Below are 20,704 nucleotides of genomic sequence, written 5' to 3'. Positions count from 1 at the left end.
TGAAAATAACACACCCGAGTTGGCCAAGATGACACTGAAGACTAAAAATAGTTAAATAATAAACTATTACAGGGCTGCAACTACTATTCTCATTATGACGTAAGTAGCTATTGATTAACCAGCTGTCGAAAGACGAAAGTACAGCTGCAAATCCTCAAATGGAAGAAAGTGGAACCCAAAGAACATTTTTGATTGAAAAATAACACTGAACCAAAAATGAAGGGCATTTTTTTCTTTATACACAATAAATACAATCTGGTTTTAAGGGTCACGGTGTTGGCTGCGGAAAAACCTAGAGTGGTCGCCATCGGAGAAGACGCTACGGTTGTTTGACGAGCTCCAAAAAACAATTTCAGTATGGATTCGGAGTACGATGTCAAGTTTAGTCGTGTCAGATGCAGATGCAGATCAGTTTTTACTACTTACTCCTCGTCACACATCATTGATCACAAAAATAGGCCTTAGCCAAGCGCACAATTTTGAATCTGGAAGCCACACTTCCTCCCTTGTCAACGGGTCCAGACTCATCGAACAAATCAAGGCAAAACATGTAGCGTAGGAAAAAAGTCTCTGCAACAACACTGGTGCAAAAGCACTAAGGAGCCACCAGCTCTCATCTGGGTTTTGGATGATAATCAGTGGAGAACATAAAGAAAGCCTAATGCTCTCTGAGGATTTACTTCAGATTTGGAGAGAGCACACGTGAACGCGTTGCATCTTGTTACATCCTTCTCGCATCAAGAAGAAACAACAGTTGAATCAGTTCTGGCTTACTAATGCTGCGGATGTTGCGAAGGCGTGACTTAATGCCGGGGAGAGGTTTAATGATTTTGTCTGGTGGTATGCGATGATCGGGGCGACTATTGCCTTGGCAAGAGCTACTGTTTACGTGAGTCAGTCGGTGAGTGCTCAGTGTGGATGTCTTGAAGCCAGACTGAAAGCAGAGCCATCAACACGTCGACCACTTTGCTCGGGCCCTCGGTTCCAGATGCGGCAGGAAGAGGTTTTATTTATGAATGCAAACTCCTAAGAAGCGAACGGGGAGCGTTCAGCCTCCATTCAAAAACTAATAAATATAAAAATAAATGGTGGATTTCACTGAACTGGAGAGAATAATCTTACTTTATCAAAGTGCTACTGCCGCTATCAAACGGCAGATTGCTAAATAATCACAGCCCCACTTCAACGCCGCGACCACGTCACGTGTTTGTGCACTAAACACGGTTGTTATGGTTTGTTCAAGTGTGCACAAAAGCCCTCTGTGAAGGTGTGAAAGAGGCTTTCTACCTTCCACGCACCCACAAACAAACAATGAAAAAAGAAGGGGGCCTTCTGCTAAAAGCATCATGCAAAGGTTTTTTTTTTTTAAAAATAAAGAACATTTAGTGTCCTCTGAAAAGTGCTCACACTTCAAATGTGTTTGCCAGCGGCTGAACATGGAAGGGAGTATGGAGGGAGCTATTTTTGGGGCCCCGAGTGCGTAAGTAAAAGCAATGACAAGCCAGCTGTGTTTCCACAGCTTCATGGAGGGAGGAGGAGGAAGAGGAGGCAGAGGAAGAAGAGGAGGAGGAGGAGGAGGAGGGATGGGAAAGCAGCAATCACTTAAAATTAATGAAACTAGGGTTTACACAAACTACCTCCTGGACTTAAGACATAAGCTGTCTGATGGGAAGCCGTTTCCCAGGATGCAGTGCAGTTTAAGTGTTTTCCCCAAAACATAAAACATAAATAAATATTTTTTTTTGCAACAAATCCAATGAAAGTCTCTTTTTTTTTTTTTTTTTGAAAGACATTTTCTCAGAGAACCAGAAACGGTCCGTGAACCTCAGTTTGGACAACTCCCACACATTAAAACGTTCCAACTGACCCCGAATGAATTAGCTTAGCATGCTAATTGCTGTTAGTTGAGGCGTGCTAAGAGCGTTGGCTACTAATTAGCATGAAAAGTACCAATAAAACGGTTAAAAACTACAAGAAAGACACTGTTGACTTGTTTTAGTCCGACTCCGCTGAAAGCTGAGTGGACTTTTCCTTCATTTGGGTGAAGCAAATGTTTGATTTTTAGCTGATATTAGCGAGGAGATGCTAATTAAAACAATAAATTAAAAAAAAAAAGCAGAGAAGAAGCGATGGTTTTGTTTACCTCCGCCGTCCGCAGTGAGGGCGGCTTCTTCAAAGCCAGTTTAAAAGAAGTTTCCATGGCTCCGGTCATTTTCATAACTTCGGCTCAAATCCACTTCGGGGCTTTAAATCCCTTCTTCTTCTTCTTTTTCTTCTTCTTTTTACTCTCACTTTCCCGTCTCCTCGTTGCTCATTATCCGAAAAACAAAAAAAAACCTCACATCCCCGCGGGTTTTATCCTCGCCAAGCCGAGCATGGATGGAGTTTACTCCAAACGCACCGACCGGGAAAACTCCTACTTCTTCTTCCAGGAGGCGTTCAAAAACTTTCACCACCTACCGAGTTGTTACCGAGCACACGCGGCTCAACGGTGACAGAAAGTTAACCATGCGGGACCTGTTGTGGCGATTCCCGTGCATCTTTTCTTTTCTTTTTTCTTTTTTTTTTTAGTGAAAGAAACGTCCCCTTCGGTAGCTGGCGTCAGTCAGATCCAGGAGTTCAGATTTAGACCCTCCTCCTCCTCCTCCCGCAGATCTGAGAGTTGACGACATCTGTCTGCCCGGAGAAGGTGCCGCGTTCAAATGCTGTCGGAAACGAGAATTGCTGGATGTGGCAGCAGTGACACACGGACGCCACAAGTAGTCGCTAAAGAGTCAGGATCATTACACAATGTATAAAATATACAAGTGTATTTAAATGATATGCAAAGTATATATAAAATATACAAAACTGTGTAACAGCAATATAAAAATTCTGAATATAAAATACAGTATATATAAAAATAATAACATACAAAGGTATATATAAAAACATACAAAGTGTACATATTTATATATATTTATAAAATATACAATATACTCATAAATACATATATAGCAAGAGAAATACAATTTTTTTCAAGATGTTTATTGTCAGTAAAAACAGCTGTTTAGACCATGCAATTAAATTTTTACTTACTTTTTACTTTTTTACTTACTTTTTAAGTCTAACAACACTAAATACATTTAAAAAAAACTACTAAGAACAAAATATATTTTTAAAAAAAAGAATATTTTCCTGACTAATGAAAAGCATTAATAGAATTTTTTATTTTTCATATTATCTTAATTTATTTATTGTAAAATATGGCCCATAAACATATGATTTAGATTAGATTTTATACTTTATACAGCATGGAAACCAAACAATATTCCTAGGTGTTTCTTGTGCAGCTACATATAATTATTTCCTCTGAAAAAAAAAACTATTTCTAAACTAAAATCCGCTGCCAGATCAGAACTGAACAGAAATAAAATAAATAAAATAAATAAAATAAATAAATAATAATAATAAAAACAAAACACCAGCTAGACACAAATGATTTAATTTGATGCACAGATGAAACCTCATTTGAAAAACACTGAAAGCTGTACAAAGGCTAACATGTCGATGGGAAACGTAGAAACATGAAATTTGATTATTCCTACTCTAGTGAGTATAAATAAATAAAAATCAAATGAAACAAATAAATAAAGATAAAAACAACACATAACTTCACTTGACGATAAAACTGTTAAACTCACCCCAGTAATTACAAACATACTAAAAATAGAAAAATTGTGTGATTTTATTTTTATTTTTTTTGCTAATACTATTGCATTTTATTTATTTATTTTTAGTGGTAGTATTTTTATTTTATTTATATTTATGTTTTATATTTATTTTATTATTTAATAAGAAAAACACTCTTGAAAATCACTAGTAAAAAAAATGGTGTAAGATGTTATATATATATTTATTTATAGATATATAGTATCTTACACTTATTTTTATTTATTTTATTTATGTTATTTTGCTGGAGTTTTTTTTTCTTTTTCTTTTTCTTATGTGCAACTGAGCTACTATGACCAAGCAATTTCACTTGTAGAGCATTAAAGTCTATCTAAGTCTGTGTTCCTATTTCATAATGTCTCAAATTTTTCCAACACATTAGTCTGTTATCTATAATTTCTTTTATATAAAATATTTTAGGTTCTCAACTTTAACGGCATCCAAAAAGCAGGGTCACCCGTTGCGGAACCACCGCGTACGAGCTTCGAAGCGAGTACCTGAATGCATCATAGATCCTCCCTCTGAGCACTTTTGAAGTCTTACTGCTAAACCAAAGACGGTTGCTGCTCAAAATGCGGAAAAATCAGATCTCCTTAATGCACTTAAATGCAACAACTCACTCGAGGAATCCACGACTTCATGTTTAGCTGAGAATCCTACTTTTGCAGCCTAGTTTTGACTTATTTTCACAATGAAACCTGATCTTTAGTCAAACAAGATGCAGCTGGAAAAGAGCTGGAATTAATTCACCTAAACTTGGATTAAACGCTTCACTTGTGTTGCAGTGTGTTCCACAAATACTCTCTCAGAAAGTGAAATGACGGCTGTGTGTAAGGGGGGGCAGAAACACATTCATATTTGCTGTCAGAGTATTTGCTCTCAGCCTGGACACTCCCCTTCTTTCTTCATTGCATAACCGCGGTGTGTGTGTGTGTGCTCAGTTCATTTTTACCTCCTGCGCCAAAGAGGAGGGGGGCGGCTGGGGCAGTTTCAGGGAGGTAAATTGAAAGGTGGGTAAAAATGTGTGATCCAGATGGTAGAAGTCAAGCCACCACCAGTGTAAATAAAGTGCTATTTTTGTACAGAGCAAGCACTGATTCACGTCCGGCCAGCCTGCGTAGACACGAGGCTAATGTGCAGGAAAATATTAAGCAAGTTTGAATTAATAATATTTGGGGGGGGGAGAGTTCCTGAGTGGGTTTAAAAACCAAAAGCGGTTTAATTATATAGTCATAGAGATTCTTTTTGTGTGGAAAGAGGGAAGAAACCACGGTGACTAATGTGAACGTGAAGGAACACAAAGCTGGAGCTGCTCCAGATAATCAGAGGTTTGTGGTTTCGCAGAAAACCCATTTTCTAAATCTTCCAAACAGGTACAGACCAAATAACTACAGTGTGTGGTCATATCCTCTGTGTGAGTGTGTGTGTGTGTGTGTGTACACATTGTCCAAGGCGTTCCCCTCCCTTCTCTCCTCCTTGAAATGAATCACAGCTCTCGGATCTCTGGCTTTTTCAAAAAAAAATAAATCTTTACATTCACACATTCAACGTGTCCAGGATTCTCTCCCGGCTTTGATCCGGCGACGGAAAACACTTCCCAGAGGCTGTAAATTCTCAACATCGGCATCTTTATTGCACAACATTCCCATAAAATTGGGAAAAGAAAATAATAAGTTCGAGGAGACGATTTCTTAAAAGACAATTTCTGTACAAACACATGGAAATAAACTGTACAGTTTACACGAACCGTTGTACACTTAACCGCGAGCAGCTGAATAATTTACTCATATACAAAGAGGGAGAAAGCAGATATAAATCCATACCTTTTAAAACGTAATGGCTGAGCCGTACAAAAAAAAACAAAAAACAAAAGAGAAAAAGAAAACGTAGGCTGATATAGCGGAGCATCTTCAATACAGCAAGAAGCGTGTGTATCAATTTTTAACAGCGAAATGAGCTCTCAGGAAGTCGGTGATGCTTTCATGCCACTTCTCCATTAAGACTTGGGTTGCGTTCAGGGTGCAATTTGACTTGATAGAAGACACTCTCGTGGTCGAGAGGAAATAGAAACCCTTTATCGTCGAGATTCATCCAATCGTTAAGTAAAATTTGCAGAATTTTTGAATTTCTCAACAGCAGCTACTGTTTTTTTTTTGTTGTTTTTTAATAAATTCATTCCTAATTCGCGCAACGAGTGACAAAACAAAAGCAGCGTGGCAATAAACAAAAAAAACAGAAGCTGTGAAATCAACTAAATCTCAGTTTTTCCAAATCGCACCCTGCTTCAGCGGTGTAGCAACCTACACCAACACCAAGGAAAAGAAAAGTAAACCCACCCTAGTTTGCATCCCAGTGGGTTTTTCGTTTAACCGTCACAGAAACGAGTCCGAAAATAGTGTTAGCCGATACATACATACGTACACACATACATATATCACTTATGTAAGGCGTCCTCTCTCCGCCGCAGCAAACGCCGAAGCCGTAAACATCGTATAAAGGTGGCAAAAGCTATAAAAGTGTGAAAATATTTCAGCATTTTGGTTGTAAAATAGATAATGCATGTTTTTTTTTTTTCTTTTAGCTTTTCCACAGTATAAAGGGACCCTTCTTTGTCACGTTCTGACGCATCATGAGGAATCGTTCCCTTTTCTTTTCTTTTAGTTTTTTCTCCAAAGACCACAGCGTTAGAGTCTGCACAGTCGACATTCCTCTGATTAAAATATAAAGTTTTCACCTCAGGCGTTCTCTAAAGGGGGCAGCTGTGAATGTGTCGTCCGCTGCCCGCGTGAAGATCTGAGGTAGTGCTGTGCCTATGATAAGAATGTCAAAGCCGTTTCAAAAAACCTGTTTGTGGAACTTAAAAATACGATAAATAAAAAAAAAAAAAAAATCATGGTGATCGGCTGAAGAAGAAGAAATCTAGGTGGGAAAATTAAATTTGTCAGATTCGTTGACGGATATTTGGCTTGTAAACAAATACATGAGGATAACAGGCGTGAGATTGATAATGTTCTCAGTGATATTTACCTCAAAGTAAAACAGTCCGTTCGTTTCCTCTAAACATATATCGCTTCGTACGACCGGGCACAGATTGTACAAAAAAAAAAAAAAAAGAATCAAAAATCATTGTTATCTTACTATAGGTGTCTCAAAATTGTATTCTCACCTGGAAAATGTAATAAAGTCTTTGGCTACTGTGTCCACAAAGTTTAAAAATAAGGAGTCCTATTTAAAAAGAAACATTCAAACAACAGGAGAAGGTCGTTTTTAGGGGAGGCTTCAATCGTCCGAGGAGCTTCACTCCCGTGCGTGGGTCTGTGGTCTCTATCGCCCCCCTGTGGTGCAACATCAACATCGCTCCGAGTTCAGCAGCAGCAGCTATTAAGTGTCGTCCCACTTTTCCCCACCGGGCACACGGGTCAGGGGAGCGGGGCGGTCGGCTGTGGAGCGCGGACGGCCGATTTTATTGACCGCGGAGCGGCACCGCCCCGGGTCTGACGGGGTCTCCTGGGGCTGCTCGCTCGCTCGCTTGCTTGGGACCTCAGCGCCAGTACAGTCTCATAGTAAGATCTGGGCGACGTAGGGGGAGTGGGTGCTGGCCACCGCGGCCAACAGGGGGAGGTCGCTGGACTCGATTCTGCAAAAGAACCAGAGGAAAGAAAAATCAGCAAATTGTCCAACGTTAACATCTCAACATTTTCTTTTCTATGGACGCAGTGAACTAGTCTACGGCAGGGGTGTCAAACATACGGCCTGCGGGCCAAAACCGGCCCGGCACAGGGGCCAGTCTGGCCCGCGGGATGAATTTGTGGGATAATTAACTGTGATGCACCTATTCTTAATTTTTCCCCTTGGGGGGGGGGGGGGGTCACGTTATTTTAGTAGAGTCGCAGACATAACACAACACTGAGACTCAGAACTAAACAGCAGATGGCAGCAATGCACCGAAACTGCATGTAACACCGATCAGGCATAACATTAAAACCACTGACAGGAGAAGTGAACAACATTGACCATCTTGAGACGACACAATGTTCTGCTGAGAAACTTTGGGACCTGGCATTCATTCGTGTGGATGTTACTTAGACATGTCGCACCCACCTAGACCAGACCAGACACCCCCACCCCATAGCAATGACACTCCTTGATGGCAGGATGCAGTCACACGCACAAAAACGCTTTAGGAACTTTAGGAACTAAAAGAACATGAAGAACAACTGGCCTCCAAATTCACTAGATCCCAAACTGATCAAGTATCTGTGGGATGATCCTCAGAGGCCCCTCCCTTCAACCCATAGGACCCAAAGGCCCCCCACTAACAATATTCAGTTTCCAGACACCACAGGACACCCTCAGAAGGCCCATGTCCATTCTCTGATGAGTCACAACTGTTTTGGAGGCACAAGGGAGACCTACACATATTAGGAAGGTGGTCATAATTATGCCTGATCAGTGAACAGCTCATATAATTTCCATAACGTACTTCTTTGCACTAAAACAAAACTTTAATCTGTAGTTTATGCAGTCCTGCTCTAGCTCCTCCTTCATGATTGATCTAATGTTTAGTTTATGTTAATAAATGTTCAATGCTTACCCTAAGACCATGCCCAGCTCCTTCACGTGGACTCTCGTCTGACCCTTCAGATACTCAGCAAGCATCTTGCTCTTGAAGTATATCTCCTGCAGGCGGTCCTCAAGGTGCATTATACACTAAAAGAGGAAAGAAGAGGAGGAGAGAGAATCGTCAGCGGCTATAAAAGGAGTTCCACCCGCGCAGACGTCGTAGCCGAAGCACAGAAAAGGTGCGACGTACAAAGTTGGGCGAGAGGTTGAGTTTGTAGAGCTGGTGAGTGGATTGCAGTAAGCTGGAAACCAAGCTGGACACCAGGACTTCCTTCCCGAGCTTGTTGACGTCTGTGGCCCGTCTCTGACTGCTGGCCACCTGCACCGTCCACTTGTCCGTGTCTGCTATAATGCAGACGGCTTCGGCTATGGGCTCGTCCAGTACTGGATGCTGCACAGGAGGAGAGAGAGAGAGAGAGTCACTTAGACAGGTGCAACATACAGAAGCACATATATCCCAAGGTTTTACCAATAAAATAAAGTTTAGCTGCCTGAATTAAAATGTGCTTCTGTCCTTTACCTGAACAGCGTGGGATAATTCAGTCATGAGACTCTGCCGTAGCTTCTCGTCACTGGGCACCCCGTGCAGCACGAAGTCTGGCACGTACGTGGGGCAGTAACCTCCAAAGAGAGAGCGGCCGAAATTGGCAATGCTTGGCTTCGAGTAGTTCTCCACCAGCTTTGACCTGTAAATCAAACACGTGACAGGTGAGGCTTGTTTTTAAAATGATTATGCTCCACTTATTCCAAAACACTAAATACCAAGCTTGAAAAAAGAAAGAGGAAGTCTGTGAGGTAGTTTGTCTATGCGTCGCCTACTAACCCAGGGAAGGGCACCAGCATTTCCTCCTGCCAGTCCTCGGTCTCCTCGCTCTCGCTGTCTCCTAACGCGCTGTCTGAGCTCTCATTGCGCGGTATTTCCCAGTCGTTCAAGGGCACCACCTTGCGCTTTTGGTCCTCTTTGCTACTGCTGCTCCCATCCTGGGGAACTGGAACTGACAAAACAAGATCCTTGTCCTGCTCAGCGGGACAGCTCCTGCTGCAGCAGGTGTCAGAAGAGTCCGTAGATCCACACCTGCACCTACTCCGAACATCCAACAGAATATCTCCCTTCCTGCCGCTCCCGCTCAAACCCTGACCCCTGACTGCGCCCTGGAAGCGGTGATCCCCCAAGTCTTGATGCCGGGACACGCACAAATTGTCCAGCAAGCCCTTGGGCATGCTGTCCGTCGTGCTGGCCTCCTGTTGTTTGGCCACATCATCAATAGTCCTAGTCTCCACAGGGTTCTCAAGGTTGTAATACTCATCAAAAACATCCACGCAGTCCATGTTCCACTGCTGGGGCATCTTACTGGATATCCGCTGCAGAGCTGGAACTGCCTTGGTCTGTTTGGTTTGGTCCTCTGATGCACTGCTGCTGCTGGTCTGTGAATCTGCTCCTCTCTTCAGCTGCTGCGGCTGCTGCTGCGGGTAATGCTGTCCTTGATGAGTCTGTGGTGGCTGATGCAGCAGCTGTAGGTGAAGCGGATGTTTGCCCTTAAGGTGTTTTGTGTGCTTTCTGATATCCTCCTCTACCTTCCTACTGCGGCTCTCCGTGTCCGATTCGGGAGACATCGAGTCCCCAATGAGGAAAGTGACTTTTGTTGCTGGCTCCTCCCCCTCCGTTAGGGTCAAAGTCATGGGCCCTGTCGCTGAGCTTCCAGGCTTCACTGGTACTGGCACTGCAGCGAGCAGGTTCTTATCTGGGGGCTTCTTCTCGAGAGGGTTCCCTAAAGGCCGCGGAGCCGTCATTTTAGTCAGCTGGTTCCCCGCTGCTGCATCCATCCCAGCTTCTGTGCCGCAGTTTTTACAGTCTGTAGTGACAGGAGATAGGGATGAATTCAGGTCCCCCTTGGTCTCTGCATCCAGCACACAGACCTGCTCCCTGGGGGAGGCCGAGCCAACTCGGAGCACCGTCTCCAGCCGCGCCTCTGTGGCCAGCGGGCTGCTGGACTCCTTGTGAAGCTCCCCCGGTTCAGTTACTTCTACAGTCCTGATAATGGGTATTGTGCACTGGCTGCCGTCTGCCTGAAGCACACTACTCCTGGAACCTTGGCTCTCACTGCTGTCCTCATCTTCCTCCTCCTCATCTTCTTCCTTGGGTGGGTCCTCAGTGCTGTGCTCCACCTCATTGTCTGTGTACGTGCTGCTCTGGAGGCTGTTGTCTGAGCGGTAGCTGCTGTCCTCCGCCTCGGTCTGCTGGCTGTGGTCCCCTTGGGACAGGTAGTCCCCGCTGGGCTTATGCACGGTAACCAGAACATAGTCCGACTCCTCCACCTCTCCTTTCCTTAGGGAGGTGGTGATGAGGGAACCGGGCATGACGATGGCCTCGTCCTCAGCGCTGTCCAGCATGTGGGTCTCCAGCAGCTCTGAGCAGCGGATGAAGTAGGTGAGGAGGTATAAAAGTCTCTGGACCAGATCCTGCCTGCGGCCAACCACCACCGTCCTCGACAGCCGCACCGGGGAGCCAATGGCACCGTACAGGTCACCTACAAACGGTGATACATAAAGAAAAAACATCAGCTTAGCTCTTTCACTTTCACCAGTACAATCCTTATTTATGATTTCTTTACTTGTAGCTTCTATTTTGTCACATAAGAAGTCAACGCTCTAGTCTGCAGTTCCTGGCTGTGAACACTAGGTGTCACCTTGAACTCATTTCTAAATGTTTCCGGTGTCACTTGAGGTGAAACTGCAGACGACTCAATACGATCTTTAACATGTTTCGTTTATAAGTCACTGGTTTCCATATGTGCCTAAAAATCGACTGCAGCTGTTCACACGTCAGGAAACAATTTTCACATTCATACATCTGTAGATTTCCACAAGTAGAACGTGGGCCACTGCAACAACAACACAGTAAGTCCAGGTATCATGAACACAGGGGTTATTACAGCTTAATAGAATAAAAAGTAAATTAATGCAACATCAAAATCAAAGTATAATGAGAGATTATAGACGCACACGGGCGGCAAACGCAGAAAAGAAACTTGATGATAACTGTCCAGTCCTGGCTCGTTCTTCGTGATGTGAGTATTGACAATGGAAACAGTGGACCAGACACACTTCATGGATGTGCTTTGACATAATACAAGGGTACGTTCAGCTCTGTCTGTGTGCGTGTCTGTTTGTCTCACCTAATTGTGCCCAGAGCGGGTTGTAAGGGTGCGTCTTTGCCAGCATGTCGACGCTCTGGGAGGAGTGCTTCTCCAGGAAGATCTTGATTGGAGGCTGCCCATTGGGCATGACGGTGGGCACCCAGGCCAGATGATTGGTCAGGACGGCCGTCAGTAATGCAGGGAGGAATCTGGAATATAAGGACACAGACTGGTGAGCAGAGTAGACAGTAGACAATCCAGAGTTGTTGTTTTTTTGGTTTTTTTTACGATCTATCATAAATTGTTTTGTTTCTACGCTTCTCTCCTGACCTAGATCGTTAAGGTCAAACGACCTCTCGCTGCATGGAAAATTTCGGTCAGGCCTTTTTTCTGTAAACTGGACACCGCATACTGTACAAACATCCATTGTTTGTGCACACACACACAATTACACACTCACGCACGTACACTATTGCCATGATTCACTTCTCATATCTCACCACAAGCGTCTACTTCCCTTCCTGTCCCATGACTCAACACTGTCATGGACGGCGAGTTCAATCACGTGCCAGAGCGCTAACTGGACGCCTCAGAAAAGACATGATGTGATACAGTAAAACCGACGCTTCCCAGAGAACACAGGGGGAAAGAAAGAAGCAGCCGCGCGCGCGAGTCATCCCAACTGCAGTGGCGTGACTTCAACCAAGAAGCGTTGCCGAGGGGGAAACAGAAACTGTTGCCGAGGCAACGGTTTCTATGCAACGTCTACATTTAGTAGAGGGATTCAGAGGACATTAGAAAGTCCCGGGTTGGCAGAGATTCACAATGAGGAGGATGTATTGCAACTTTTTATTTTATTTTTTTTTATTCTCAATCAAACTGTGTGGGTGCGACTTATCTTTTGCTTATTTGTGTTTATATTTATATTTATTTTTTGTTGATTTTTCCAAAGTTCTTGCACTGCCGGCGCTGGAAACACAATAAAGTTTTAATTTAAATGAATATTTCTCTTTAGTCATTCGTTTGAGTGAAATGTAGGTCTGTAGATCTTTTAACAGCTTTTTATTCTTTATCTTTTCTTTGCAGGCTATTAAATCTTCCATTTTTCCTACACACAAGAGAATATAAGCAGAGTAACTGGTAATCAAAATACAGCTGCTGCCCTAATATTTGAAAACGTACGACAGCTCCCCATATGGAGACTTATTCCTTTGTCGATCCCTTACCAGAAAATCAAAAAAAACACTTTACCAGTGTTAAAAATCTTCTTGCTCTAATTCAGTCCAGTTGAATGGCTACTTCAATCAACAGTACGGGTGCCATGTTCAATAAAAGCCTTGCTACCAATTGATAAATGTGCAATCAATAGTGGTTTGACGTGGTTTTGTAACTGCGACAATGAGCAGTTAGAGACTGGCAGGGATCTGCTCGTTCACAGCTCCTTTTGAGGCAGATGCGAAGAGAGTGAAACATTCACAGTGCGTCCGTTTGCTTGTGTGCTATTAAGGCTAAGAAAGGGGTTTGTGGGAGAGGCGAATGAATAGTGTGTGCACGCGTTCCTCTGTTGATAAGCTTTTCACTGAAGTACAAGCTAACAAAGATGTGGAAAGCGCTTTTTAATCCTTTCTTGTTTCTACTACAGTTGAGATTTCTGTGGCCATGCAACTGCAGAATATATTACTTGATAGGAAAACGTGTTTGAAAAGGTATTTGATTGGCTGATTACCGAGTGATACAGGTGCAAGTACAAGCAAAACACTCAACTGGTTCTTGGAGGCCTGCTCCATCAACAGGGAGAACTCCCTCATGAACTGGCCACAGAGCTGGTTCTTCTCCGACGCTCCGGACATCATGGTCAGCCAGACGGGCTCCGCCACACGGGGCATGGTGTAGAGGTCGCAGATGGTCATCCTGGAGATGAGGTACGACGCAGGGAGGGAGGGATGAAAGAGGGAGAGGGCAAATGAAAGAGAACGAGGGAGAAAGAGAGAAAACAGACAGGGAGAGGGACAGACGCGTTATTGTCTCTCGGGGGTAAACAAAAGAGATCTCAGTTCACAGTGCTTTGCTGTCTGCGCTGAGGCCACGGGGGACCCTCTTTGTGTGCGCGCGTTTGCAGCAATCCGACGACTTTGCATGCACTCGCATATACACATAAACTTTGTTTCTTGGTCTGTGCAGTGAGTGTGTATATCCATCTATATGCGGCTCAGCTGGGGTATTTGTCCATTGAGTAGGACTGGAGTTTCCATGGAACGTGGGGGCGTGTTGGTGAGCATGTCTCGGCCTGAAGCCAAGCTTTGACACAGGGGCAGAGGGGAATCTCTGCAGCCTGAGGAATGTGGAGAATCAGAACTTTTTAGTCACAGTGGAAATAAGATCCACAGCTGCTGGCTCTTGGGTTTTGAAAACACAAAAGCTGACTTTTTTTTTTTTTTTTTTTTAATCATTATTAGATGATGCTAACTTTTATTCCACTGAAAACTACAACTGCAGTCTTAAGCTGCTAACACAACAGCACAGTCCGGCCAGTCAACTTAACCAGATGCTATCGTTTCTGGCGATCTGTCATCAGGTCCTACTGATAAGAAATAAAAAAAAACTTGTGCTGATTGCTTGGTTTCTAGAAGCTGCAGGAGATCTCAGGCCGTAAACAAGGTTAATTCTGCAGCAAACATCTATGACCTATAAAGATTCCAGTGTGAGGAGAGATACAGACAGGTGAAAGTGACCTTCATTAGTAGTCCGGTATTTGATTGATAGAGCTATTTTTGGATTGTAGATTCCTTAAAAGAGGACACAAACTCTTTGCACTATTTGGACAAGGCTTTACAAACATAGGAAACTGAGATACAGCAGGGCGGTAGTTCTTTTTTGACAAAGCTGTTTAGTAATGTAACCAGAAGCCTGTCCCCTTGAGATCATTATCAGCGAAATGACATTTAAGAGTTCACGGGGGTATTGTACAGCAAGTTCCTTCACTGGAGAAAAGCTAAATGTTCTTTTTGACTTGAATAACAGCCTTTAGTTTGGTACTGTAACAGCCCATAAATGACTTACAGTAAACTTCAATGCAACTTTTGTATTGAGGGATTTCAGCATTAGACAATAATCAAACGCAACACATCTAATACATGTCTCTCTTTACGTCTCGCTGTCAGCAGGGCAACCGAAATGATCCGCCATACTCATTACGGTATTATGAAGAGTTTGACTCGCTTTTAAGCTCCGTCTGACCCCGCCGAGTCTGGTGTGCATTCATCTACTGAAAGCCCGCCACTGAGCAGAGGTCAGAAGCTGCGTCGGTGCTCGATGAGCGGGGGGGAAATCTAGTCACAGCCTCTCTGCAGCAGCTGTTCAGGTGAACTTTAAAGAGCATGTCTGTGATGTGAAATTAAACTGACGCATCAGGCCGTGGGGGGGGAGGTGCAGATTTGAATTACCTCACTATGGAGGGCAACGATTCAAACATCTCTGACTTCATTTATGGCTCCTGGCTTCACTGAGGAGCGCTCCATACGCTAATTTAAAAGAGCCTCGTAAATGCTGCAAGTTAAGCTGCGCAGTTACGGTCACTGAAATGTTCTAACTGCAGTTACCAACCAACAGTCTTGATGTCTTATTTTTAGTGTTGGCTTTCAATAAAAGGGAACCTCTGTGCAAAAAGTTCTGATTCAAAACAGTACTTGTGTTTTACCACTATTATTCAGACGTTAAAGCCAGAAAACTAAAATTGCAGGGCAGACTTAACTTTCCTGGCTTTTGATTCAGTTCGCGTTATGCCAATATCAGTCAATTACCAAATACTGCAGAGTCACTGCACCCTTGTATGTGCTGCATGTTTAGTCGAATGGGGATTAGACTCGTAGCCACGGTATCTTAAGCATTTTCCTCCAGAACTCCTGCTTGTTCTCATCCCTAACATAACCCCAGTATAGGCCGCTGTGGCTTTTATGTACACATGCCTCTGCCAAGTGTGTAGCTTATCTTTGCCAGCATGCGTGGGCGTGCGTGCATGCTCTACGTCAAAGCCACCTCGCCAGTAAGGAAAGACTTTTCTTCCAGTTTCTTTCCTGTAATGTTCCATGAAGTCACAACCCCCTTAATGGCAAAGGTGGCTAGCCGTATATTTAGCAGCTGTCTGAAGGTGAGATTTTACAGATTTTTTTATTTTTTTTTTTAGTGCAGGGCACCAGTGTTTCTCCTGCTGGCACTCTCATATTATTTACTATTCATGGTGCTCGTGACCAGTGTCTGAGGCAGATAGGGTTGCCGCTCAGGAGGCTTGGGTTGCAGAGGCCGGCTGTCAACAGGCATATGACTGCAGCAATGACAGGACCTCAGACAGGGAACTGCCTACCAGTGTGTATATAGCAAATGAAAGTCGAAGTGGGGAGAGGCATGTGCACACACACAAAATAAGTCTGTGTGCGTAATGGGCATTAAACTGTAATGCAATACTGGGCATGTCTCACGCATACACACAATTTTGGAGGCTAATAAGGACAAATTTATGATTTCATTCTTCGTGTCAGCACAATTCTTGGAACTACTGTTTCTAAAAGGTCTAAACAGAACATCTTGTTTAGGCAATGTAGTTAAAGAGGGCAGAGGTGGAGTGTTGAGAAGTAAGTACCAACTTTTAAAACTACAATAAGCTTCCCTAAACTCGGCTCTGAAGCAGTAACTTCCAGCATGCAGTGCACCCACAATGCAACATTTGTAGTTCCAGGTAGGGAACAGACCATTTCTCCTTTATCTTACTTGACAGATTTCTACATCCCGAACAGGACTTGGTGTTTTAATCATTACTTGCATTAGGAGGGGTTAGAGATTGCCAGCATCACACTATCCTCACACGTAGAGGTGTGCTTTTTTTAATTATTAACTGAGCCGATAAGGAGGTTTCCTCTTTTGTAGCACGTAAATCTCATATGTTCTCAGCGACCAGTTTAATGCCTGTCAGTTTAACCTTCAAGCTTTTCAAGCTACGCATAAAATGTCAGCACCATAACACAAATAAGTCCTGATAAACGTAATGCAATAAACAAGACTAAGCTTTTTATAAAAAGGGTGTTAAGCTGTTAAGATACGGGTGAACTTTATTTGAATAATTCTAACCTTTCGTCACGTACAATAAAGTTTCTCAGTCGTTTTTCTCACCCATCCCCCAGTGCAGCGCTCGAATATTATGCATCGTACCCTGCCAACGCGCCCTCTAATGCACGAAAAGAAACCCTGCAAACCACATGATGTGCAAAAGTTTACGGTGGAGAGATCTATATTTGTCGTGCAGTATCCATTTCCTGGAAACGGGGTTTTAAATGTGAAAATGTTTCCATGATGATGTGGAGACTTAGCTATGTACCCAAGGAAATAATGTTTGGCTAAAGTACACAGAGGCTGAATGACACAGGTGGCTTTGGTGAACTGAGGGACAGAGAGATAGAGAGAGAGAGAGTTTGCTAATAAACATAAGAAGACAGTGAATGCTTTGGTATATACAAATAAAAAAAAAAGAAAAAAAAAAGGAGGTTATTGGGTTTGGTTGTTTGTGTCCTATGTGAGATTTATTGTTGTATTTTATGCTATATTGTTATACTGCAGGATAATCTCAGTTATAAACATATAAAATGTGCTATTTCCCCGTATTGCCAGCATAAACACTTCCTCAAACGTTAACCGTGCTGTCAAGTGTGTAAAAAATAGAAACATATCGCGAGTTGGTTCATAGGAGAAATGAGAGAAGATGATAATGAAGTAGGATTATATTCCGTCTCAAAGTGAGTGACTGTGATTTGTTTCCTAACCTGAACTCGTTGAGTCCGTCCACCATGCGGCTGTAAGCCAAAGCCCTCTGGCTGGCATCAGCTGATCGCCGACTCATCTTCATGGCCTTTGGAGTGACACAACACAAATGCACTTTTAGATATTTGGCACGCAAGCTGTTGAACTGAGGAATCTGTAAGGGCGATTGTGGGGAGGGGCAAAAGGGAAGATGGCGGGCTAAAACTGGAAACCACCCAGAGGTCTTGCAGTGCCAAGAACAGACCCCAGTAAACAAAACCACAGATATACAAGGTATGACCATTGACCAGCCAATCTGACAGCAACTCTGCTCTTTACGACAGCAAAGGGTGTACGTGGCTTCTGTTCATGCGCCACTGATGCTGTGTGTGGATTTCACTGGCAGGCTAATCTCCAGATGTATGAGAATATAAAAGCAAGACATTTTGAAATCTACAATGTAAAAATACTATTTCCGAGCAGCCACACCACATTTACCTGTTCGATGGCGCTCTTCAGTTTGTTCATGTGGCTTTCAAAGAGAGGGAAGTGGGAGAAAAAGAAATCCTGGAAGCGGCTGTTCTCCTCGGGATTGGGGGACAGCGTGAAGATGACACCGATGGCGATCTTCTTCTTCCGGGCCACGCCGAGGCTCGGACCGCCGCTCTCGTCGGACATGTTGAAGCTCTCCTCCACCGACCTGGTTGGGACGGGTGTAGGCAGCGAGGCAGAGTGGAGACAAAGGCACAAATGAGTCTGTAACAACTTAGATGTTTAAATTTCAAAGTATCTCACACTGCATAAAACATGCAAAACTATATTTACACGTTTCAAGTTGAGTAGAATATATTTAAATACGTCTGTAAAGTAATTAAAACATGTGATGAGGCTTTAAACCCTCGTCTTTTTTATTGTTGTAACTTTTAAAAGTTGCTTTGGCGGTGCTGGAATAGAGCGCCTGGAGGATTAGAGTTTACAGTGACGGGCCAATGCTGTGTCCCGTCTAGTCACAGCACTCTGCGTGTGTGTGTGTGTTTGTCTTTGTGTGCAGAGATACAGTATTAGCAGCAGCATGTCGTTTTCCCAGCTGCAGGTTAAGATTCTGAGGAAGTCCTAGTAAGATAAACTTCACTAAAGCAAAACAGAAGCCCTGAACTGAAAAGAAAGACGGGGGTATTAGTCGCTAGGAGAGAGACTGTGGGTATGAGAGAGTTTTTACAGGTTCAAACAGGCTAAGAAAGACTTGTGCATGTTTATTTCTATTGCAAGATTGTGCAAGTTCATTTCCTGTTGTGTCTTTCCACTTGTATGCAGTTCCACCTATGTAAAACGGCCTTAGACAGGTGTGTCTGCAAGCATCAGTATATGTGCCTCACCATCGGGGGAAGACACCATTCTCCAGACTGGTGGTTTGACTGCGGAGCCATCGGCGCTGGTAGCTGGACGCGCAGCTGCTGGTCAAGGAGGAGCCAGGAGACGGGAAGGGAGTGATCAACAGGCTGCTCAGAGAAGCTGCGAGGACAGATGGGAGGAGTGGTGGAGGCGGCGAGGAGGGAAGAGAGGAATAAAGAGAACAGTTAGACAAATCAAGAGCGCAGGAATGAGGAAGAGGAGGAGGAGAACAGATGGAGGGAGGGTGACAGAAGAGTAAAAGGACAAGAGTGAGTCAGACGGCGAGTGTGTAGGGTTACTCATTCTCAACGACACGTCGTTCACACAGAATAGAAGACAAAAAGTCCTCTTAATGGGACAAAGGAAAAAGATGAAGAGGTGCAAACCAGTGGAACGCATTCCTACATTATGATATCAGCAGGCCTGTTAAAAGTCACATGCAGCAGTCTGGCTTCACACCAGAATTAACACGATAATGACAACAAACACACTGAATACAGAGTTATTTACAACCTAGACAGCGGGCCACATGAACCCGTGTCTGATCTAGTATGTGTGAAAAAACAAAGGCAGACCACTTCTCGACGCGAACAGACGAGAATGTGTATGATTCATAAAGAGAAAACTGTGCAGCAGAGCCACAGTAAATACTAAAGAGAGGAGGCTGCATGTTAGATAAGGGGCCCTGCAGCCCAACAGCAGAGGGGAGGTTGGAGAAAGTGGAGATGAGAGGCTTAAATTAGAAGTTCATTTACTAGTAGCGGGTTTTTAGAGCTGCTATATTTAATCCTGTGCATGTGACCCATGTTTGAGTAGAAAGCTCAATTCTCCTCGTACCAGTCATGCCACTAGTGTTTGTGGAAGGGGGGGTAGGGGGCAGGGGGCAGAGCCTGGGGGACAGAGGTCAGTTTCCACAGAATGCGTTTTTTTTTTTTCCTCCCCTCAACAGCTTCTTCAACTCTGCATCTTTTTCTTTCCCTCTGCTTTTAGGTCGCTTCAGGCACGTCTGTACTGGCGTTACTTCACTCAATTATGAGATGGAGTCTCTTAACAAATTAAAAACCTCATGCATGTGTTTGCGTAACACAGTGGTGAAACTGCAACCTGATCGCTACAGGTGCTTTTGTAACTGTTCAGGCTCTTGACCTTGACTAGGGAAGTTAAAGCAGGTCAGCCACTTTGACACAGCAAATTTTGTGCAATCCGCACACGGTGAGGCCCAGAGATCAAAAAGCATTCGTGGGAAGCTTCTGGGTCATTTGAGGCGTGGAAGGCGATGCAACCAAAAGCGGAATAAGTAAATCCGCTATGTCTTGACATACGCTCGATGGCCTCTTTTCCTTGACCTCTTTAGTCTTGACGAGAATAAACGTAAGCACAATTGAAAGCTCTGCTGCAGGAGTGAAAGCTGTGTCGAGTGTAGGTCAATCCGGGCTTTGAAGCCTAGGCTCATTAACCTACCTGACCTGGCGATGCCGCTGTCCCGCTCGTCGTGCAGCCCGCGGCCAGGCATGTCCATGGGGTGACTGTGGCCTGGAGGAAAGGAGTGGGGAGCGAAGGAGGGAACGAGGGAGAAACAAGACAAGAAAAGAGAGACACGTGAGACCAATGTGATCAGCAAAATAAATGTGAAGATGCTCTTATGACCGATAAGTCGGACGCCTGAAGTGCTCCCTTATTCCTCAACTAAGAGGCCAGTGCTCAGCATCTATGCCAAAGCTATAGGAATAAAATCTCAATTTGTCCCTCAACTACTATAAAAAGGTTCGTTTCTTACTACGACTGGTTCAGTTTCTGTGTGTAATGGCTCTCATAAAACAGAGATTAAATTTTGGACACTTTAATGCAGTGGAATTCAAAACAACTCCACAATAAAAGGTTCCTAACCCAAACAGGTGCTGCCTAATTTCTACTGTGAATGAGTGTGTTACTGATTGATTCTCATGCCTTTGGTGCACACTTAGCAAAACAGGAAGTGTCTCAAATAAGGCAAAAAAAAGAAAAAAAAAAGAAAAAAGCACTACTGTTGTAACAGCCTGTTGCTCAACGACTCA

General features: G+C 43.8%; 2 protein-coding genes across 3 annotated transcripts in view; both read right to left on the bottom strand.

The window, feature by feature from the left end:
* rapgef6 (Rap guanine nucleotide exchange factor (GEF) 6) overlaps positions 1–2,630 on the bottom strand; it is a 129,971-nt gene extending 127,341 nt beyond the window's left edge. Inside the window, exon 1 of the mRNA XM_084564910.1 lies at positions 2,144–2,630. Coding sequence (XP_084421036.1) covers positions 2,144–2,218 — 75 coding nt within the window. The 5' untranslated portion in view covers positions 2,219–2,630. The remainder of the gene's footprint in view (positions 1–2,143) is intronic.
* A 2,700-nt stretch (positions 2,631–5,330) lies between these two features.
* Positions 5,331–20,704, bottom strand: part of fnip1 (folliculin interacting protein 1) — a 33,611-nt gene continuing 18,237 nt past the window's right edge. For both annotated transcript variants that reach the window (XM_084564840.1, XM_084564841.1), the window contains 11 exons: positions 20,112–20,183; positions 18,635–18,770; positions 17,757–17,958; positions 17,282–17,367; positions 13,236–13,382; positions 11,511–11,680; positions 9,158–10,862; positions 8,855–9,020; positions 8,525–8,725; positions 8,306–8,421; positions 5,331–7,348 (listed from right to left, as the gene is read on the bottom strand). In XM_084564840.1, coding sequence (XP_084420966.1) covers positions 7,270–7,348; positions 8,306–8,421; positions 8,525–8,725; positions 8,855–9,020; positions 9,158–10,862; positions 11,511–11,680; positions 13,236–13,382; positions 17,282–17,367; positions 17,757–17,958; positions 18,635–18,770; positions 20,112–20,183 — 3,080 coding nt within the window. In that variant the 3' untranslated portion in view covers positions 5,331–7,269. The remainder of the gene's footprint in view (positions 7,349–8,305; positions 8,422–8,524; positions 8,726–8,854; positions 9,021–9,157; positions 10,863–11,510; positions 11,681–13,235; positions 13,383–17,281; positions 17,368–17,756; positions 17,959–18,634; positions 18,771–20,111; positions 20,184–20,704) is intronic.

The sequence above is a fragment of the Chelon labrosus genome (genome assembly GCF_963514085.1).
Source record: "Chelon labrosus genome assembly, chromosome: 17".
NCBI lineage: Eukaryota > Metazoa > Chordata > Actinopteri > Mugiliformes > Mugilidae > Chelon > Chelon labrosus.
Note: the sequence above shows the minus strand (reverse complement) of the source record. Positions and strands in the feature narration are given on the sequence as shown.